Source organism: Eucalyptus grandis, chromosome 7, assembly GCF_016545825.1.
Source record: "Eucalyptus grandis isolate ANBG69807.140 chromosome 7, ASM1654582v1, whole genome shotgun sequence".
Taxonomy (NCBI): domain Eukaryota; kingdom Viridiplantae; phylum Streptophyta; class Magnoliopsida; order Myrtales; family Myrtaceae; genus Eucalyptus; species Eucalyptus grandis.
Genome location: NC_052618.1, coordinates 47892126 through 47912404, shown reverse-complemented (window position 1 = coordinate 47912404; position 20279 = coordinate 47892126). Strand labels below are relative to the sequence as shown.

General features: G+C 42.3%; 2 protein-coding genes across 2 annotated transcripts; both read left to right on the top strand.

The window, feature by feature from the left end:
• Positions 1-1233: 1233 nt before the first annotated feature.
• Positions 1234-3235, top strand: LOC104453892 (scopoletin glucosyltransferase). Its single transcript, XM_039316539.1, has one exon. The coding sequence runs from the start codon at positions 1498-1500 to the stop codon at positions 2992-2994; it is 1497 nt and encodes a 498-aa protein (XP_039172473.1). The 5' UTR covers positions 1234-1497; the 3' UTR covers positions 2995-3235.
• A 6357-nt stretch (positions 3236-9592) lies between these two features.
• Positions 9593-11314, top strand: LOC104453891 (scopoletin glucosyltransferase). Its single transcript, XM_010068535.3, has one exon. It carries the CDS (start codon positions 9706-9708, stop codon positions 11167-11169), a length of 1464 nt encoding a protein of 487 aa, XP_010066837.2. The 5' UTR covers positions 9593-9705; the 3' UTR covers positions 11170-11314.
• Positions 11315-20279: the final 8965 nt, after the last annotated feature.

Below are 20279 nucleotides of genomic sequence, written 5' to 3'. Positions count from 1 at the left end.
GAAAACTCACAGTTCTACAACACCATAATCTACCATTTTCATAAAATTCCATAGCTCAACAACTCAAAAATTAGACTTTACAGCTCGATTTTTACAAAACTTGAAATCTACACTCTAATTCTGAAAATTTATCTCTTTGGATGAACAAAGGGCACAAGTACTTATTGGGCGTTGTGAATTGAAGTTGAATTGACTTGGTGAGGTCCCCGTTATATGTACATGCAAAACCCCTTTCCTTTCTTCCTTCTCCTTCTTCTTCGTCTTTCTTTCATTCTTTCCCTCTATCTCTCTTTTCTTTGCCCTTTTTCCCCTCTTCTTTCTCCACGAACGAGCTCTCCCCCTTTTTTCTTGTTTTGATCGCCGCTTGCTGCTGCTTCTTTTCTTTCTTTAGCTTCCAATGCACAAATATGTTGAAGGAAGAAAGAAATTAGGCTGAGCTTTAAGAACATGGGTTGGGCTAGGCGGCTAGGCCCATATGTTATACGAATTGTCTTATCTAACATGATGATCGTGCAGCGTCATGGTCAAATATGCTCATATTGATAAATGATAGCCACTTTACATTTCGGCATATTACATCAACGAACTTATGTGAGAGATTATCCAATATATTTGATCGATAAAGAACGTTTTATACTTGATTGTACAAATTCAAACGTTTAGGACTTGATTACACGTTGAGCTAAATGTTTAGGACTATTTGTGTAATTTTTCTTTGATTAATAATACCGAATTTCAAAATGCCTTTGGACGATGTATCCTCCTGGTCATATACAGGGAGGCGTTAACTTAAACCTTTTTATGGGCCTTTGTCCATGTAAATATGTTGCAAAGGGGAGGCGCATCTTTGACACCCAAGCGTTGAACATCCTCATGGAATACCCTGCATTTTAGCTTGAGTACAGTCAAGTTCAAAGTACGTCGAATTTCTTATAGAGTGGAGCTTCGACAGGAAATTTGAATTCGATCGATCTTAACCCAAGTTTCAAGCATGAATTATTTAAGTTGAGCCGAACTAGAACTCATCACTCTATCATCTCATCCTTCTTCTATCTTGTTTAGATGTGCTTCCTTCTCCCTAATTTGGACAAATTTCCGATGTTTGCTACCAATTTCTGGATGTAGAACCGTGCATGAATTCACTTTGCAATCAGAACATCGCTTTCGTTATCCATAGTCTAGAATCATCCCAAAATATAAAATAAGCTCTTGGCGGTGACAGGATTTGGCTGACATTTGGCTGTTCCTGACAAGCATACAACGTGTTCATCTTCTAGCAACTACGACCACAAGCGTGATCTATGGAGGAAGAATCTGAAAGTTTCTTCTCTTTTCCTGAACTCTCTCTCTCTCTCTCTCTCTCGGAGAGGCAGACACCAATATATATATATGGAAGCAACCTATGAGTAAGCGCAAAACGAGCTGAAGTGACGAGATTGGCTCTTTGACCTCTCTTCTGCTTGAATTTTAGGGAACTCTTGTCCCTATTGCAGAGTCATGGGAAGCGATAATGTACGTCAGCTTCGCATCTTCTTCTTTCCCTTCATGGCTTATGGCCACATCTTGCCAACCATAGACATGGCCAAACTCTTTGCATCTAGAGGCCTCAAAGCAACCATCATCACCACCCCACTGAATGCACCGATTTTTGCTCAAACCATCCAGAGGACCCAGAAGCTCGGTGCCAAGATTGATGTCCAGACGGTCAATTTCCCATCTGTAGAGGCCGGGTTGTCTCCGGGATGTGAAAATCTAGATTTGGTCGCGTCCCAAGAAATGTTCCTCAAATTCATTAAGGCCACAGAAATGCTGAAGCAGCCACTGGAGGAGCTTCTAAGTGAGGACCCTCCTGATTGTCTGGTGGCTGACATGTTCTTTCCATGGGCAACTGATGTGGCCCAGAGGTTAGGAGTCCCTAGGATGGTGTTCCACGGAACGAGCTTCTTCGCGCTATGCGCGACGGAGTGTGTCAGGCTTCATGAGCCACACAAGAATGTGCCATCTGATTCAGACCCTTTTGCGATCCCCAACTTCCCTCACGAGATCAAATTGACCAGAAAGCAGCTTCCAGAGCATCTCCGCTCCGGTGTCGAAAACGATTTCACAAGGTTCAACCGTGAAGCCAAGGAATCCGAGGTTCGAAGCTTCGGGGTCATAGTCAACAGCTTCTACGAGCTAGAGCCTGACTATGCTGATTACTACAGGAATGTGCTAGGAAGGAGAGCCTGGCACATTGGTCCAGTCTCATTGTGCAATAGGGACATTGAAGACAAGGCTACGAGAGGAAAGAAGGCCACAATCGACGAACATGAGTGCTTAAAATGGCTCGACTCGAAAGATCCTAATTCAGTTATCTATATATGTTTCGGGAGCGTGGCTAAATTCTCTCCCAATCAGCTCAGGGAGATCGCGCTGGCGCTTGAGGCCTCAGGGCAGCAGTTCATCTGGGTCGTCCGAAAAGCTGACAAGGGTGGCGGGGACAAGGACGAGGCCGGTGGTGACGAGGAGTGGCTCCCGAGAGGATTCGAGGAGAGGATGAAATCGGAAAACAAGGGACTGATAATTCGGGACTGGGCACCTCAGGTGTTGATCCTCGATCACAAGGCGATCGGGGCATTCGTGACGCACTGCGGATGGAACTCGACCCTCGAAGGGATATGCGCCGGGGTGCCGATGGTGACGTGGCCGGTCTTCGCAGAGCAGTTCTATAACGAGAAGCTGGTGACCCAAGTGCTGAGAGTTGGTGTAGGAGTTGGGGCTCAACAGTGGGTGGGCATAGTTGCGGACAAAGAGATAGTGAGCAAGGACAGGATAGAGAAGGCTTTGAGGCAAGTCATGGTGGGGGATGAAGCAGAGGCGATGAGAGACAGAGCCAAGTTACTCGCCGACAAGGCGAGGAGGGCTATCGAGGACGGAGGGTCCTCGTACTCGGGTATGAATGCTTTGATCAGAGAGCTTGCTTTGCACCGCATTGCTCGTGATGCAAAGAGCTAGATCCTTGCAAATGTGAATAGCTAGCTACTTTGTATGTTGACCTTCAGGTTTCATGTGTGGGGATTTTTTGCAAGTAATCTTGTAAAGCATGATAGGAATGCCCTTAGCTTGTGTGAGGCACTCTAATTCGCTCTTGTAACTTTGAGGAGCGAGGGGCGTGTGCTGTGACAAGGAAAACTTATGAAGAATAAAGCTGTTACTGTAAACACCATCTTTACTATGATTGTTGCTCTGTTCTTCATATGATACAGGATGTGTGTATAAGGGTTTCTCTTGTTGTGGGTTCAAAGGGTTCAGTTAAGACATTTAAGAACCATTCCAATGTCGAAGTTGACACCAAAAAAATGACCAAAGTCTTTTTAATCGACATGATGCTGATTTGCATGAATATAGCGCTTGGTATTAAGTATAATTTGACTATCGTCGCTATATGATGGCCATTGGTCAACGATTATGGCTTAGTAAAGCAAATTTGTGTATGCGTCAGAATGTAGGGGAACTAAAGAAAGAAGATGAAGTGAAAATGCTAATGGAAGATAAATATATATATTGATTGCGGTTAAATAGTTGGCAACTGAAAAGTTGTAACCGCTTGTAGATAAGGTCGATGTGCCATCATGGAGCCTAAAGTTGTGGAGATGCGGTTGCAACCACATCAATTTGACTATTAATAATTTACCGGCAATTACACTTTGTAGTAGACTATATAAAGCCGTGTTAAATTGTGGAGGCTCATCAGCACCCAACTTATGTATCTTACCAGTTTCAATTTATCAGTTTCCTATACTTGTATTTCCTTTTCCTTTAGATTTAGTTTTTCTTGATCCTTGTTGCGCAATTTACTTCCTTTCCAATTCAATTAAAACCAAAGATCAGACTTTGGTGAAAATCTATCTCGCTGCTTAGGTCAATTCCCGGCGAGACAGAATCTAAGAGGAACTAGGACTACTTTTGCCTCAGAAATCAAAGCAAGACATGATTGAGTAACTCCATGAAGAATGATGCGAAATGGTCCTCTCGTCAGGCGCGGACTCTAGAGAACCAAGCAGTATCGTCAGCTAACCAGGCCTCGGAAGTGAGTAACGTGACCGAGGTCGAATGCTTGACCGAGAAGACTCGTATGGCGCTTTGTGCACCCACAAAGTAAAGTACTAAGCTAATAACATGGTCATATTCTGACGATGAACATAGACAGATCGAAATTTGGGCTTAGGCAAGCTGACGATAGACAGTGAAAGCACGGTTGTCTGCAGTCCCAAAGGCCACGCTCTAACCAGTAACCAATACTCACTTAGTCCGATGACTGCTTAGATTAGCAGATCCTAACAGATACCAGAAAATCGAGCAATGATGCACGAGTTGATGCATTCTTGGTAGTATGGTTCACGCTCGCTTTCGGGATACGACTCCTTTTCGTTTCAGACTGCTGCAGATTTCACATGATGCAGACACATGATTACCAAATGCGCAAATGCCTCTACTTTAAGCTAATGAGACAGAAAACGTGAGCTCAGATGTGAAAGTTCAACTGCAATTGCACCTCAGGAGTTAATATTGGACAATGAGCCCTCTTCGACAGCAAGTCTGTCCTAAAAGCCAGCTTCCTCAATTTTACCGATCGTGAAGAGGGAGACAATCGTGGATTTTGTAAAAGAATGTAAATAAGTACAGGTGAATCTACTTTCGAGTGTATGAAATTACATTAGTGATCTTACATTTTTTTAAAGGAGATAATATTTTAGTAAAGTAACTCTTCTTAACTCAAGTGTCAAATTTAGATGAATTCTAAACTCATTCCAGATTGTACTTCGTTTGTAAATGGTGCAATCCGGTAACCCTAAACACTTAATTACAAATCTTTTAGGTTTTTTTGAGGAGTTTTAAAGGCCCAAAAACCCTTTAAAAAAGCTGAACGAAACGCAACATAAATCCTATTATAACATGAGAAAGGTTGAATATCCCATTAGGCCTAACCCACCGTCACCCCTCAAAAATATGAATCAAAAAAGGAAGAAAAGGGCTCAAAGATAAAGATATCCCTGGAGTCTGCACCCACCAAGCATGATGTAAAAGCGTGCAAGAATATGCGTCACAGTAAGTCCGGTGGGAGTGAATCGTGAATTCTACTTTTAACTTGATTTTTTAGTGAATGTTACAGAATTTTGACTTTTATATAATCTGAATTGTAAAATACTACAAACCTTTCAAAATTTTCAAATATCAATATGTAAAATTTTAGATGATATTTCAAGATTTTCTTTTGAAATAAAACTAGTAATAGAACAGATGTCGATTATTAAGTAACTCACATAAATCACCATTAAAATAAGGGGACCTTTGGGTGGGCCCGGACCTACGTTTCGCCTAAATGCCCATCATAAGTTTTTGGGATAAACCTCCGAACTTTCGAATTGTTGCACAATAGCCTCTGAACATTGAAAAGTAACAAATTACCGTCCTTAAGTTTAGCATCTTTTCACAATAATAGTCCCCACGCTTTTATTAAGTAACATGTTTTACCTATCTGCACTTTACTTTTATTGTTGCTATCGTTAAGTTTTTGGAAAAAAGTATCAAAAAAATCATAAACCTATTATATTAATATCAATTCAGTCTTAAATCCTTTAATTGGATCAATTAAGGGTGTGTTTGTTTTACGAAAAAAGTAATGTTTTTGGAAAATGTTTTCTTGGAAATCATTTTACAGGAAAACGGTTAGTTTTCCTTTGTTTGGTGATACGTGATTGAAAATATTTTTTGGTGTTTGGATTACATTTGAAAAATGATTGAAGGTGTAGAAGACACCGACGGAGAGGAAGAGGAGGGAGTGAAGCCAACCGGAGCGCAGGAGGGGCTAGGGTTAGAGTAGGCGGTGGTGACGAAAGGGAGGGGGCAAAGGAGAAGGAGAGAGGGGATGAGGAGTTAGGGTTTACGTTCACAGGCAAAGAAAGAAAAAAGAAAACAAGAAAAAAGGAAAAAAAAAAAAAAAAAGAAAGAAGAAAGAAAAGAAAAGATATAATAATAACAAATTCAAAATTTTTAATTAGAAATTCTTTTTAATAATGAATTTTTCATTAAGTAAGGACCTTAAAACATTTTGAAAAACATTTTCCGATTTTTTCAAAAGAGAAATTGTTTTCCCGAATTTAAGCTTTGGAAGGAAAATATTTTCTGTTGACTAGGAAAACATTTTCCATTGACTCATTTTCCTAAATGAACCAAACACTGGAAAAGCAGGAAAACGTTTTCTCGAAAATCGTTTTTCGCAAAACAAACACACCCTAAGTCATAAACCTTTTTATATTGGTACAAGTTCAATCTATTCGGAAAATTTAGGTCGGAAATTGTTGACATAGGCACCAACAGTCCTACATGGCATTACTAGTGCTAACATGGACAAATTTTATAATTTAAAAAAAAAAATTAGATTTTTTTTATATTTCTCCTTTTTTTTTCTTCTTTTCTTTTTTCTTTACCCCTTGGTTGATGATAGTCGATTGCGACCATTGCTAGCTAGAGGCTAGTTTGCACGAGCCCTCACCAGCCACTAGCGAGGGTCCCTGCGCCTCGTAAGCCATAGGCGAGTGCATTGGCCCTTGTCCAAATCTAAGTGAGGGTCAAAACTCTTACCTCTTGGCCGAGGTCGGCCTTTGTGCCCTCATGGGCCATAGGTGAGGGCGTAGCAGCCCTCACTTGTGGCGGGTGAGGGCCGCAATGCTCTTGCCCAAATTTAGGCAAGGGCCACGATGGCCTCGCTTGAGATGTTGTGACCCTAACCCGTCATGAGCAAGGGCCTTTGTGCCCTCGCTAGTTGCCAACAAAGGCGCAGAGGCCCTCGCTTGTGGTCGATGAAGGTCATGATGCCCTCACTCGGTTTGGGCGAGGGCGCAAAGGCCCTTGTCAGCCAATAGGCAACAGTTGCGGCCCTTGCCTAGATTTGCGTGGGGGCCGATGTCCTTGTGAGTGTCCAATGAGGGTGTGGGGGCCCTTGCCCAAATTAGCCTCTAGTTAGCGATGGTTGGCCAGCAACCTTGCCGACCAAGTGGTAAAGAGAAAAGAAAAGAAGAAGAAAAATCTGAATTTTTTTTTTTTATAAAATGTATTCACGTTAGTGCTAATTGTGTCACGTAGGACTACCGATGCTTATGTTAGTAATTTCTGACCTAGATTAGCCAAATGGATTGGACTAGTATTAATGTTAAAATGTTTATGACTCAATTAGTCCAATTGAAACGTTTACGATTGAATTAATGTCAATGTAATAGATTTAAGACTTTTTTTTATACTTTTCTCTTAAGTTTTTTGTGTCTGCATGGCCGTCAAATATTAACAAAATATGAACCTTTTCATTTTATGAAACAAAAAACTTTTGTCACATGGCTAACGAAGCCAAAAAGAAGAAGAAGAAGAAAAAACAGAGAGAATGCATGGACAATGGAATTAAGAAAATTCGGCAAAGATCACTTTAGTAAAAAGATTTGAGTTTATTCATTTCCATATGACACGTAACTACTATGCAGACATAGAAACTGGAAACTACAGTAGAAATGAAGGTTCTCGTGAGAGGATGTGATCTGTCACTTTTCAAAGATCAGATACTACTGTGCAATTGTCAAAGTTGAGGAGGGGTTATCTCGAACTTTCCAAAGTCCTAGGGCTTTTGTACAACTGCCGCAAGGCACTCAGGTGTTTTAGAAGTTAACCTTAAATTTTTTTGTCCAAATCTTCGAGTCAAACCGCACCTTCTCTTTACCAAAAAAAAAAAAAAAAAAAAAAAACCGCACCTTCTCACCAAAATTTCTTCGCTCAACCCTACCCGAAAATCCTTCAGGACCTTGCAATTCGGTCCGAGCCTCAACGGAATGCACATGCCATGATTATGTCTACATCGATATGGGGAATTAGGATACGAGAAACTGACCAACTGTCTAGATCAGTGACAATGAATTTGTGGTGTCCAAGGAGAATTTTTTCTCGCGCCGTGCATTTAGAATTAATCCAATTCTTGGTAGAAAGAAAGGAAAAAGAGCAAGTTATTCTTGTGGCACCAACTTCCCAACCCCCACCCCCCGCCGAAAATTCCCACTGAGGAATGCCGATTGGCGTATAATGTAGCTGTACTTTCCAGTTGACGAAGTGAATTGAGGATGCATTAGTGGTGGGGGTGAAGGAGGCTACCAGCTTTTTAATACTTGACAGCTCCATTTCAACCATTCACTTTGAATTTTGACAGAAATTTTCTGAAAGTTGGAGTTTTACTAGTGTGCTTCCTCAAAATTGGAATGACTTTTGTGTGGACTTTCCATGATGAAATGGTGAAAGGGATCTATTGCAAACTGCAACCCAATAAATACACACAAAATATGAGCTTTTTTCATATGAACTGAATCTGATGTCACTCGGGTTATGATATGTAATGAATTCGATTGAATTACATAAGTATTAAACTATAAAGTATTGGGTTGTCTGTGTTATCCACGTCCTTTTTGAACTTCTTTTCTTGTTAGTATTTGAGTTCATTGTTTTGAATTTTGTCATAATCTTGAACCATATGTATAGCTTTATGCAAAAGCAACAAGCCTCGGATGTAATTACTCACCAGTGCATTAAATTTAAGGGCTAAACACACCAAGCCATAATAGCTTTGTTTATCTCATCTAAATGTATTTGACAAATGAGACTGTCCTTGTCACTTAATGAACTTGGTATATAGTGTTTGACATTAATTGGTAGCCAATTAGTTCCTTATAGTCATTGGATTTGCATTTCTCTACTCCCGCACGTATTATCTCCCGAGATAGACAGATTCATGCTTCATGGATTGCTCATGGTCCTTTGCTGAATGAAACTCAGGCTAGGTTATCTCCTTTCTATACTAACCGATAAATTTTCCATTAACACTCCATCTCTTTTCACTAAAAAGAAACTCACTTCACGCTTTTAGCCCTTTTGGAACTAGCGTGCTAGACTCTATTAATGCATTTTATGTGCTTGAGTGAGCTATTGCCTTTGTCTTCTCTCATTGCTGCTTTACTTACCCCCACCAAAAAAAAAAAAAAAAAAAAAAAAAAAATCATCTTCCACGATTGTATTGTGATTCCTTGCAGCTAGTCAAGAGGAATTATTGCCTACTTTGGGAGTATACCCTATCCTTTCACATGTACACGTGGGTTTCATTTGAGGGAGATTCGCACCGTTCACGCTTCAAGCGCACTGAATAACATCTTGCTAGTCAAATGAGGAATATGCAAAGTTTTTTCAAAGCTGTGAAATGCACAAACTACGAATTTAAGGAGATAAAAGGCCATAAACGATTGCAAATCAGGAGTGATTTCTCAACCAAACTCCAAATTCCGAGATCGAAACATCATTGTACCAAAGGGAAGGCCAGCCAGCATATGAAAGTAGAGTCTACCGATAAGTCATCATCTTCAAGATAGAGATAAGAGACACGACCATACCATTCGGTGCACAGGAAAACTACACAAATACTAAATGACGTGAATACTCAGTAGAGTTCCAAACACGGCACACTAAAGTGGTCCCCGACGACGACCTTTAAGTCGGCAGTCCCTTAAAATAAAAATCTTGGAAGAGCACAAAGCATATGACAAGATTCCCAATCTCTCCTTCCTACCATCACTCGGCACTTTCTTGAACCTCCATAACCTCCTCCTCCTCCTTCTCTTCATCTTCTTCGTCATCGTCGCCATGGAACAGGAATCCGATCGAGGAGTCCATGTCCTGTTCTTCCCTCTAATGGCTCACGGCCACATGTTGCCGACCCTCGACATGGCCAGGCTCTTCACGGCCAGGGGAGCCAGAGCAACCATAATCACCACCCCACACAACGCACCTGTCTTCCAGAATTCTTTACAGATCGACGCGGGATCGCGCATCGACCTCCGAACTATCGAGTTCCCGACCCAAGAAGTCGGTCTCCCAGAAGGCCTCGAGAACCTCGACATGGTCTCCACGCAGGACATCCAGCTGAAGTTCTTCAGGGCCATCTCGATGCTGTCTCGGCCCTTGGAAGCTCTCGTAGAGGAATTGGCCCCCGACGCGCTGGTTGCCGACATATTCTTTCCCTTTGCGAATGACATAGCGGCCGGGCATGGCATCCCGAGGCTGGCCTTCCACGGGACGAGCTTCTTCTCCATGTGTGCGGCCGAGAGCGTGCAGAGGCACAGGCCTCACGAGAAGGTTTCGTCTGACGACGAGCTGTTTCGCTTGCCCGGTCTGCCGGACGAGATTATGATGACGAGGTCTCAGCTCCCGGATGAGCTGAAGATCAGCGTCGAGACTGATTTCACCAGGTTGCTGAAGAGATCTTATCAAGCTGCGGGTCGATGTTTCGGGATGATAGTGAACAGCTTCCATGAGCTTGAGCCGAGTTATGTGGATCACTACAGGAATGCTCTCGGCAAGAGAGCTTGGCACATAGGACCTGTTTCGTTGTGCAATAGGAATTTGCAGGAGAAGGCCCAGAGAGGAGGGAAGGGAGCATCTATCGACGGGCACGAATGCCTCAAGTGGCTCGACTCGAGAGGGCCCAGCTCGGTCGTCTACGTCTGCTTCGGCACGACATCCAAGTTCTCGGATGCGCAATTGCGAGAGATCGCCACGGGATTGGAGGCCTCTGGCCAGGACTTCGTCTGGGTTGTGAGCAGGGACAGAAAAGAAGAGAAAGGAAATGAGGGCGAAGGCCAGGACGATTGGCTGCCCGAAGGGTTCGGAAAGAGGATCCAAGGCAGAGGGCTGATCATTCGGGGATGGGCCCCGCAAGTCCTGATCCTCGATCACCGTAGCGTCGGGGGCTTCGTGACGCACTGCGGGTGGAACTCGGTGCTCGAGGGGATCAGCGCGGGGCTCCCGATGGTGACGTGGCCCATCTTCGCGGAGCAGTTCTACAACGAGAAGCTGGTGACCGAGGTCCTGAGAATCGGGGTCGGGGTCGGGGCCCGGCGGTGGGCAAGGTTAGTGGGGGATTTCGTGAGGAAGGAGGCGGTCGAGAGGGCGGTGAAGGAGATAATGGTGGGGGAGAGGGCAGGGGAGATGAGAGGCAGAGCAAGGAGCTTTGGGGTTATGGCCAAAAGGGCAGTTGAAGAAGGGGGTTCTTCATACAATGATTTGGGGGCTTTGATAGAAGAATTGAGGACATATGGCTCAGGTTGAAGAAATATGGTTTTGTGAGGAATAAGTAAGGTGGTGACATTGTGGTGTGTTTTAAGGAACCAGAGATTCAGATTTAAGTGCGAAGTATAAGGCTGTGGTGACGATTTCAATGGTCATTTTAGATATTATTGATTTGCTCGCTATATGTTTCAATCCCCAAATTCTTCTTTTTGTCCCCCCTTGAACAAGAACATGGTTGATTTAGTTCTCAAGGCACAAATTTATGAACAATAAGGCAAAACCGGCAGGTCGGTCAATAAGAATTGAGAAAAACAATTGACTTGAGAATAGATGACTTGGGAGATGCCAAATTCACAGAGATGTTTACATAAACCATGTATCTTGTAATGAACACATTGCCAAAAGATGGTACTATTTACTAAATGGACTTTACTGCACTTTCTAAAGAATGTTTAGCACCCGATTATAATGCTGAGAAAGTTTAGAATTTCATAAAGTACACAAAATTTAGGACTTTTGCTGGGATAAGAACGCTTCAAGTGCCAAAAGTTGGCACAAAGGGACACTTAAGTGCCAAAAGTTACGAAAGTGACACTTAAGTGCCACTTTGTAAGAAAAGTGGGACACCTGAGTGCCACCTCCGGCGAAGGCAGCCGGAAATCATACGTGGCAATTAAATATGATTATTTCTTGTCGAGGTGGCTCGCCGGAGAGCTGAGTCGCTCTAATTCACCCAAAACGACGTCGTCTCTCGGGTTGGCCAAAATGGAGCCCTTAAATCAACCAAAACGACATCGTCTCCCCCATTGCCCCAAATCTAAAACCCTAAATCCGGCAAATTGCCATTGAAGCGTTGGAGCCTTAATCCCGAACCCTAACTCGATTTGCCCCAAATTCTACGGTTGGATATTAAGAATGGAGAGCAGGACTTTCAGCAAAGAACTCAAATTTCTCTCGCCAAAGCGAAGGAGAAGGTGAGCGTTTATGTTTTTGTGGGTTACCAAGTCCAAGAAGAACATCGTGGACGCGAAGGAATCCCGGGAGAAGATTCTATGGATGTGCCCGATACAGAAGGGTCGAAGTGCAAATATTTCGAATGGGTTGATGCGAAATTCTCTCACCGAGCCACGTGAGGTGATATTGGACCTACTTGATGGATGTCATCAACCTCCATCTACACTCGTGGACGATTTGGACGAGGTTGACTCAATGCAAGCTCAAGCATCTTCTGCTAACCATTTGAAGAATGAAGTTTCAAAGATGAATATTGAACGAAAGTGTTACCGAGCGTTTATTGTGTTGCTGTTTTTTTGTCTATCCTATTTTATGATGAAATGTAAAGTATTGGAAAATGAAAAGAAGTTTCTCCGACTGCCATAGTTGTCAATGAGATCAAGGAAAGGGAATGAATGAGATGCTGTTTGAATGAATGAGATACTATTTGTACTATATTTTTGCTTATTCTCGAATATAAATCGGTGATGATGGAATGTATATTGGGTGGATGTGTTGTGGTGACTTCTTTTCTTCAACTGAATGTAAACCAAGAGCAATGAATCGAATGGAGTTGGCATAAGTTGAACATTCGTATATATAAACCAGCAGCTTCTCCGGTTTGCCTGCAAATCACCATTTACATAGGACAAACATGAGTGATTACTCAAGTGCTATAAGTTGTATATAGTGATCACTTAAGTGCCGGTCGTGATTAAAAAAAGTCATTTAAGTGTCAAGTTAGTATCAAAAGTGATCACTTAAGTGCCATTTGTGATTAAAAGTGAACACTTAAGTGCCGAGTTTTTTTAGAATGTGATCGGTTAAGTGTCAATTTTATTTGTACGTTTCATCTATAAACTACACCAGCCATCAGCTGCTATCGCCCACCACGACCGCCCACCACCGGCCACCATCGGCCTCTAGCCATCACCACCAGCCACATCAAGCATTCCAGGCATCCACTTGAGCCATTACTATGTCTGCTGGTATTCGCAAAGTGCGAAGTTCCTAGTGCCTTACATCAGCTTGCACCAACACTACCTGGAGCAAGATGTGTGCAAGATGTGCATATTGCACACTTACATCTTGCACCAAGTGCAGCACAAACCCCCAGCCCCCAACCCCTATAATAGACCCACCAGCCTATCGGTAGGCATCGGCACCAACATATTAGCTACCACACCAAAGCACGTAGCCACCACCATAAACCCACCATTAGCAGCCCTTTGTTGGTGGTGGGTCGTGGGTTTGTTGCAAAAGGGGTTCATGCAAACTATACTAGTTACAGCAAAGGCCCCAACCCAATCCACATAGTGGACCCACCACCATCAAGTTTCACCAACCGCCACCACCACCACACAAGCACCCTAGTCACCACCACGGATCCACCACCGAAGGTAAAGCAATAAGTAAAAGTAAAAACAAAATACAAAAAATGAAAAAGGCACCAAAGATGACAAGCAACAAAATCATTTCATTGATATTGAAATGAAGTCTCACAAAGTCGATGACAAACTATTTAAAAGAAAACATCAACAAGTAAAACAATTGACTCGTCGCCCCCACAAACCATATCCCATCCCATTTCATTAATCAATATGCACAATGCCTCCTGTTTGTGCTCCTTTCACTTGATTCATAATCCTTGTGCTTTTTCTAACCGGACGTGAGGTTTCTTCTTCAACCTGTCTCGGGATGCGTTGATTTTGATGGAGGTGCAATTGTCCTAGGCCGAGCTGATTGAGAAGGAGCGGAGCTGCAACTGTCGTAGGCCAAACCGATTCGATGGACCGTAATCGGGTTTTTCTTACTCTTCTTTCTTGTTGGCGCAACCAATGTCTTCTTCTTTTTGTTGGTGCAGCCGTTGATTCTTGAGTTTGGCCTTGAGAGATAAGAACCTCTGAACTTCTCCCAGGCTTCAAAAAGAAAACTCAATTATTAACAAAAGTTTGCACCATAAATTAAATTAAATACAGCCTCGTAAGCTTATAAAACTTACATTAAGAATAACTGTTCCAGAACGCTCATCTGTATAAAGCCCATAACCATACTGTTTTAGCCTCTTTCCAAGAGCTCCTCTTGTTCGAAGGGGAACGTCAGTTTCAGGTACTTGTGATTGATTAGCCCTTCTTCTCGCATGTGATTTCTTGGGCTCTTGTTGTGGCTGTTTAGCTACAGCAGGGGCTTCTTCTGGGCATTCGAATGTTAGACGTCTTGTAGATGGCCTTCTTATAGGTGGCTCATGATTTGGCTTTCTTTTGGTTGTTTTTCTATTTAGCTCTTCAGCTTCAATGACACCTTCTGTTGGCTTTTGTGGTGGCCCTTGTGATGACCCTTCTAGTGGCCTTTGTGGTGACCTTGGTGATGGATCTTGTGGTGACCTTTCGTTGGGCCCTTTGTTGGTGAGCTCTAGCTTGCCTTCTTCGAACCCGAGAAAAAGACAAATGATATCATAAATATAAACATCAGGCCATTGTAAAGGAAAACTAAACACAAATTATTTAAGTTACCGGGTATTTTTTTCTTTGCTTCTGCTGAAGAACAGTCGACTTAACTGGCCCTCCAGTTGCTTCGGCCAATCCTTGAGCTGGCTGTCTACCTGGCCTTGTTTGAACAGACCCTTCAGTGGAAGGTATAGCAGGGGCTTCGACCAATTCTTCACGTGTCATTCTCCTGACCTGACAAAGACAAAAACATTATGTCAATTAGTTGTACATATCTGTTTATACAAACCATAAAACAACATAAACACAATTGTCATGACTTTTGGGTTTATTGTTGTCGATGAAGAACAGACGACTCACTTCGCATTTCGTTTGTCCTTCTCCAATTGTCCCTTCACTAGGTCCTTCGATTGGCCTCAACTGTTCCTCGCCGCTTCCTTAATTGACAACCTTTAGTATTGTGCCCTGCTATGTGGCAAAAAAAAGCACTTCATCTTTACACCTATCCTACTCATCCTACGCCCTGACTTGAGACCTCTCCTTCCGCCATTCTTCGTTTTCGCTTTGGTCTTCCCATTCTCTTCTTTAGTGGCAAAGGTTGAGGTGCTTCATGATCGTTGGCTCCCGTAAATTGGTACCTCGATTGGCTGCAACATGCATTGGTACGAAGCAAGATATCTCGGTTTCTTGTACCAATCATCAAGGTAGTCTTCTGTGTTGTGGCCTTTCAATTGAATGGCACATATGGCATGTGCACAAGGAATTCCACTTACTTGCCATGCTCCACATGAACACTTCCTCGTACCTAAATGGACAACATACTTATCAGAGCCCTTCATTATCTCATATCCTTCATCCCCATTCCAAATGGGATGACAATACCTACTCGTAGCCAAGTTCTCATCCAATTTTTAGCAATCCTAGGACCACATTGCCTAGTCCAGTTTGCAGCCTCATCCCTTTGTTTGTGCAACCGAGTCATAACCATAACCCTTATGTCTTCAAGCATCGAGATAATTGGTTTGCATCTGGCATCTATTATCCTCCCATTGAATGATTCGCAGATGTTGTTATTTATGTTATCGCACTTGAATTCCTCATTGAAGAACGCCCTACACCAATACTTTGGTTCTGTTTGGAATAGTGCATCATAACCTTCCCTTGTCAATTGAAGCAGTTCTTCTTTGGCCATCCTAAAATCAGCCATATTCGTGCTCTTTGCTAGCTGCCAAAATTTGAACTGCAGCTTATCCCCTTTATAGTTCTTTCCCCAATTTGCATATATGTGCCGCGCACACATTCAATGCTCGGCATAAGGCAACAACTCAGCTATTGCTGGAACCAGTCCCCGCAATAATTCAAAAAAGAAAAGAAATGTAAGCAAACGACATGTTCATATCAACAAGCAAACAATTGACCAAATCTTTCAAAGAGTACCTTCGTTGGTCACTCATGAACGCCCACCCCGCACCATTTGTTATCTCCAAATCAACCATCAAATTTTTTAGGAACCAGACCAATTGTCCTTGTTCTCTACCTTTACAACAGCCCAAGCCCGGTGGAAACATCTCGGTTGTTTGCATCTATTCCAATTGCAGCCAACAATTCTCCCTTGCACAAGCCCTTCAAAAACACCCGTCCAATCCTATAATCCGTCTACAACCAGATAAAAATCCTCGTTTGCATGCATCGAAGCAAACATAGAACTTATCAAACTTGGTCCCAATATCGAAGTGGTCTCTCCACAGCCTCTACATACACTCTACTTGAAGGATTTTGCAGCCCCTGTCCATATTATTCTTTGTATTGATCAATGAGTATCTTCATCACCTTTTGCTTCGTTCTTTTGCATTGATTCCTCGCTTATATTGATGCCAACCTGCTCCTTCACCAGCAACTTGAACTGAGTACTATTCATCTGAGGCATCATCTTAATCATATTAAAGAAGTGCTTGCACAACCATGCACTTGTTACCCTTTTATTTTCAAAATTAATGGAACAAGTATGTTCCTCTTCGTACGCTCTAATCTGGAAAGATCCACTTCTCCTAACAAATGCACCATAGATCCTCCATGGACAATTTTGCTGCGAACACTTAGCTCTTACAAAGGCCTTAGTATTTCTAATGAAGTCAATGTTCCTCAGTGCAGCAATGGAGTTCTTCAAGTATAGCTTCCCTAAATTGTTTTGCATCTTGAAATTTCATACCTACCAACAAAGTAGGAGAGGCAACGGATGGATCATAAGAAGGAAACTTACTTTTCCTTCTCCTTGTATGCACAACTCCTTCATCTTCTTCAAGCTCATCTTGGGAAGTAACATTCTCAAGGCTTTCTTCATAATCAGTCTCCTCACCAATGGCAACAGCATCTACAGGGCCTTCGGCTCTATTTGGAACTTCATCAGCTACATGCAAAGCTGCAAATTTATTTGTCAAAAAATCCCTTTGCCTTTTTCTTGACTGTACAAGCTCCTCGTCGTCGTTATCACTTGTGAAATTTGCAGTAGGCAACCCTTCATCATCATCATCACTTGATTCAGCTACTTCCCAATCTAATCCAGTGATTGTGACATCACCTATGTCATCATCACTATGGTGAACCGCATCCGCGCTCCTCTCCTCTCCATCATGTCTATCCCGCCTTTCTTCGACCCTAACCTCGTACTACCTTGAATACCATTTCCTTCTTGTTCTATTTGGGCACTTTCTTCATCATCATCTTCATCCTCACTTTCATTGTACTCAACATATATTTTTACCTCTTCACCATGAAGATAATGGTATAGAATATCCCTAAAGCCGTTATCATTTTCTAAGGTTCGCAAATCATCTCTTAAACCTTTCCCAGGAATACAATACAGCAACTTCTGAACTTTACAAGGCAAATAAGTTAGTATATCCCTAACAAATCCTATATAAGATGCCTTCTTAATGTCGACAAAAATGGTGCCCTCATTTCCACCCTCATACTCCCACTCATCCTCCCCAATTACAAATTCCCCAAAGCATAGCAAACTATGACAGCGACATAATCCTTGGCATGAGCCATTTTCGCACCAACAACAAGACAAAGAATAATTAGTTTTGGGACCACATCCACAAAGAACAATAGACAATCGCACTAGGGAGTCCCCCCACTCTCATAGACTTTATTAAACAGGTCCCCACACTGTCATAGACTTTATTAAACAGGTCCCCACACTGACAATATGCCCATATATGACAGCCAAAAAAGAGGTCGACACTTTAATAATTTACCTTCCCTTCCTCTACAATATTAATAAAAAACAGAGGCCCCCACACTGAGAATATGCCCTTTCATGACAGCTAAGAGGTCGCCACTTTAATTATTTGCCTTGCCTTCCATTCCCTTAAAATATAAACCAAAAACAGAGGTCCCCACAACAAGCATAGGTCCCCACAACAAGCACAGCCCAAGCAATTTTGTCTACTATCTTTTGCTGAACTAAACCCGCGATATGAGAATGTACATCCACTTAATCAAATCTATTTTTCCTGTGAAAACACATAGAATTTCATTAAAGCAAGCTTGATGTAAAATTATAGGGTAAAAGTTCTGTTTCTCATCCAACCAAGAGGAGAAATCATACCCTAATCTATAATGTTTGGCCATTAATATATTGTGTCAAGAGGTCATTACACAATCCAAGCCCTAAATTTATCCATTGCACAGTAGACTAATACTACATGTCAAAAGAGCTCATAGTTTATAAATTTTAAAATGAGGTACTTACATACATGTGGTTTCAAATTTGTCCCTTGCAGGTAAATGAACTTATATAAAGTATCAAAACAAATTTTGCACTCCTCAATGCCCCGCATATATGTTGACTATCCGATTAGAAACAACAATCAAGAAAGAAGACTAAAAGAACGAAAAGATCGGAATCAAAGGAACAAAAGCAGATTGATAGCAAAGTTGCGTGCTCTTTGCAGCGCTTAAAGGCCATTATTCCAGCCACCCGATTCAATAACTTTTCACTCAAACACATTAGTTCCTAGTTCCACATTAGTCAATATTTTGTCTCACTCGAGCCTTGACTGCATAAATCATCGACTGAGGCAAGCATCTCTACACAAGGGAGTAACCAAACAGAGCGCGCGCATTTCAATAGCATTTCCATCGTAGCCTTAATAAAATAATCGAGCGAGCCCTAATAAAATAATCGAGCCCTAATTTAATCACGAGGGAGGGGGAAAAGGGGCCCAACCTAGAGGAGTGACGATGGTGAGCAGGGATGACGACCAACGATGCCGAGTGGCTACGACAACCAACAACGGCGACCGATGACCACATGGGCGTGAACGGCGACGGAGAGAAGAGCGGCGACGGCGTGAACGGCGATGGAGAGAAGGGCGGCGACGAGGCGAGATCTAATGTGAACGCAGATGGGAAGGAACAGCGACGGCTAGGTGTGCTTAAGCCAAAATGACCTAAACGACGTCGTTTAACACCAACGAAAAACGACGTCGTTTAGGTCAGCTCACTCAGTGTGGGTGGACGACGTCGTTTTGTCGTCCACGTGGGTTTTTTTTTTCTTTAAACGTTTGCCACCTCGGTAAAAGAAGTCGCCGGAAACGCCACGTATGCAATTTGGCCGGATTTTAGCCGGATTGGCACTCAAGTGATCCATTTTGCTCCGATTTTGGCACTTAAGTGTACCTTTCGTAACTTTTGGCACTTAAGTGTCCCTTTGTGCCAACTTTTGGCACTCCAGGGGTCCGTGTCCCGACTTTTGCTGAGTTTTCTCCCCTTAAATATACAAGATTGAGAACTTTTACCAAACCTTTTTTAGCACAATGTCTTTCAATTGGGAGTATTTGGCCGACAAGTTAGTTAAAAGACACTCTGCAAAGCATAGGTCGACCTTGCAGGAACTAGGCATGAAAGGTTCCTATACCCTTACCTAGTGGTAACCTTTCTTTGAGAAGAAAGATGGGGAGTCTACCATCCCCCACAGCCCCTATGTTCCTGAGTGAATCTTTGTTTTCTCCACTCAAGCAAGAATGCCCCGAATTTTATGTCTCAAAGTTCAAATGAGACAGTTTAAAGACGTACTCAGCTCCATTCTCTCCTTAATATACAGGATTGAGGACTTTTACCAAACCTTCTTCCTTAAAAAAAATAAGAATCTAGAAATTAATTGTATAAATCTGCACTAATGGGTAAGGACGATAGTAAACTCTCGCGGGTCATAGCCATAAGAGGATAACATTGTCAAGAGGATTCTTGAATTGAACGATAGATGATACACCATATTAACATCAAAAGGTTAGGTCAATATCAATGTTGGTCAATGAGATGGACCCCTTTGATGGTAAAGGGATTATAGGCTTCTTGGGGTCCCAATGGATCATAGTCATCTAGACTTTTTCTACCTTAACCACTCCGAAACAACCCAATCCACAAGAAGACATTTGACATTCGACAGTTGATTAGCGACCGTCGTGTTGTACTGAGGTTGATGCACTAAGAAAAAGAAAAAGGGTACTATAGCCCAAACTTGGAGATCAAGTTAGGGACGGTGCCTCGTTAGTTCTTCTAAGTGGGGACAACCATCTATTATATGTCCCCATGCTGTGCACACGCAAGACAAACAGAAAATAAATCAAGAAAATTTTCCAAAAAATCTTAAATTTATTGCATTTTTACTGATTTAATTATAAAATTTTCAATTTTGTCAAT

Excerpts from the sequence above, each read along its gene's own strand:
- LOC104453892 (XM_039316539.1), top strand. The coding sequence starts at position 1,498 with ATGGGAAGCGATAATGTACGTCAGCTTCGCATCTTCTTCTTTCCCTTC.
- LOC104453891 (XM_010068535.3), top strand. The coding sequence starts at position 9,706 with ATGGAACAGGAATCCGATCGAGGAGTCCATGTCCTGTTCTTCCCTCTA.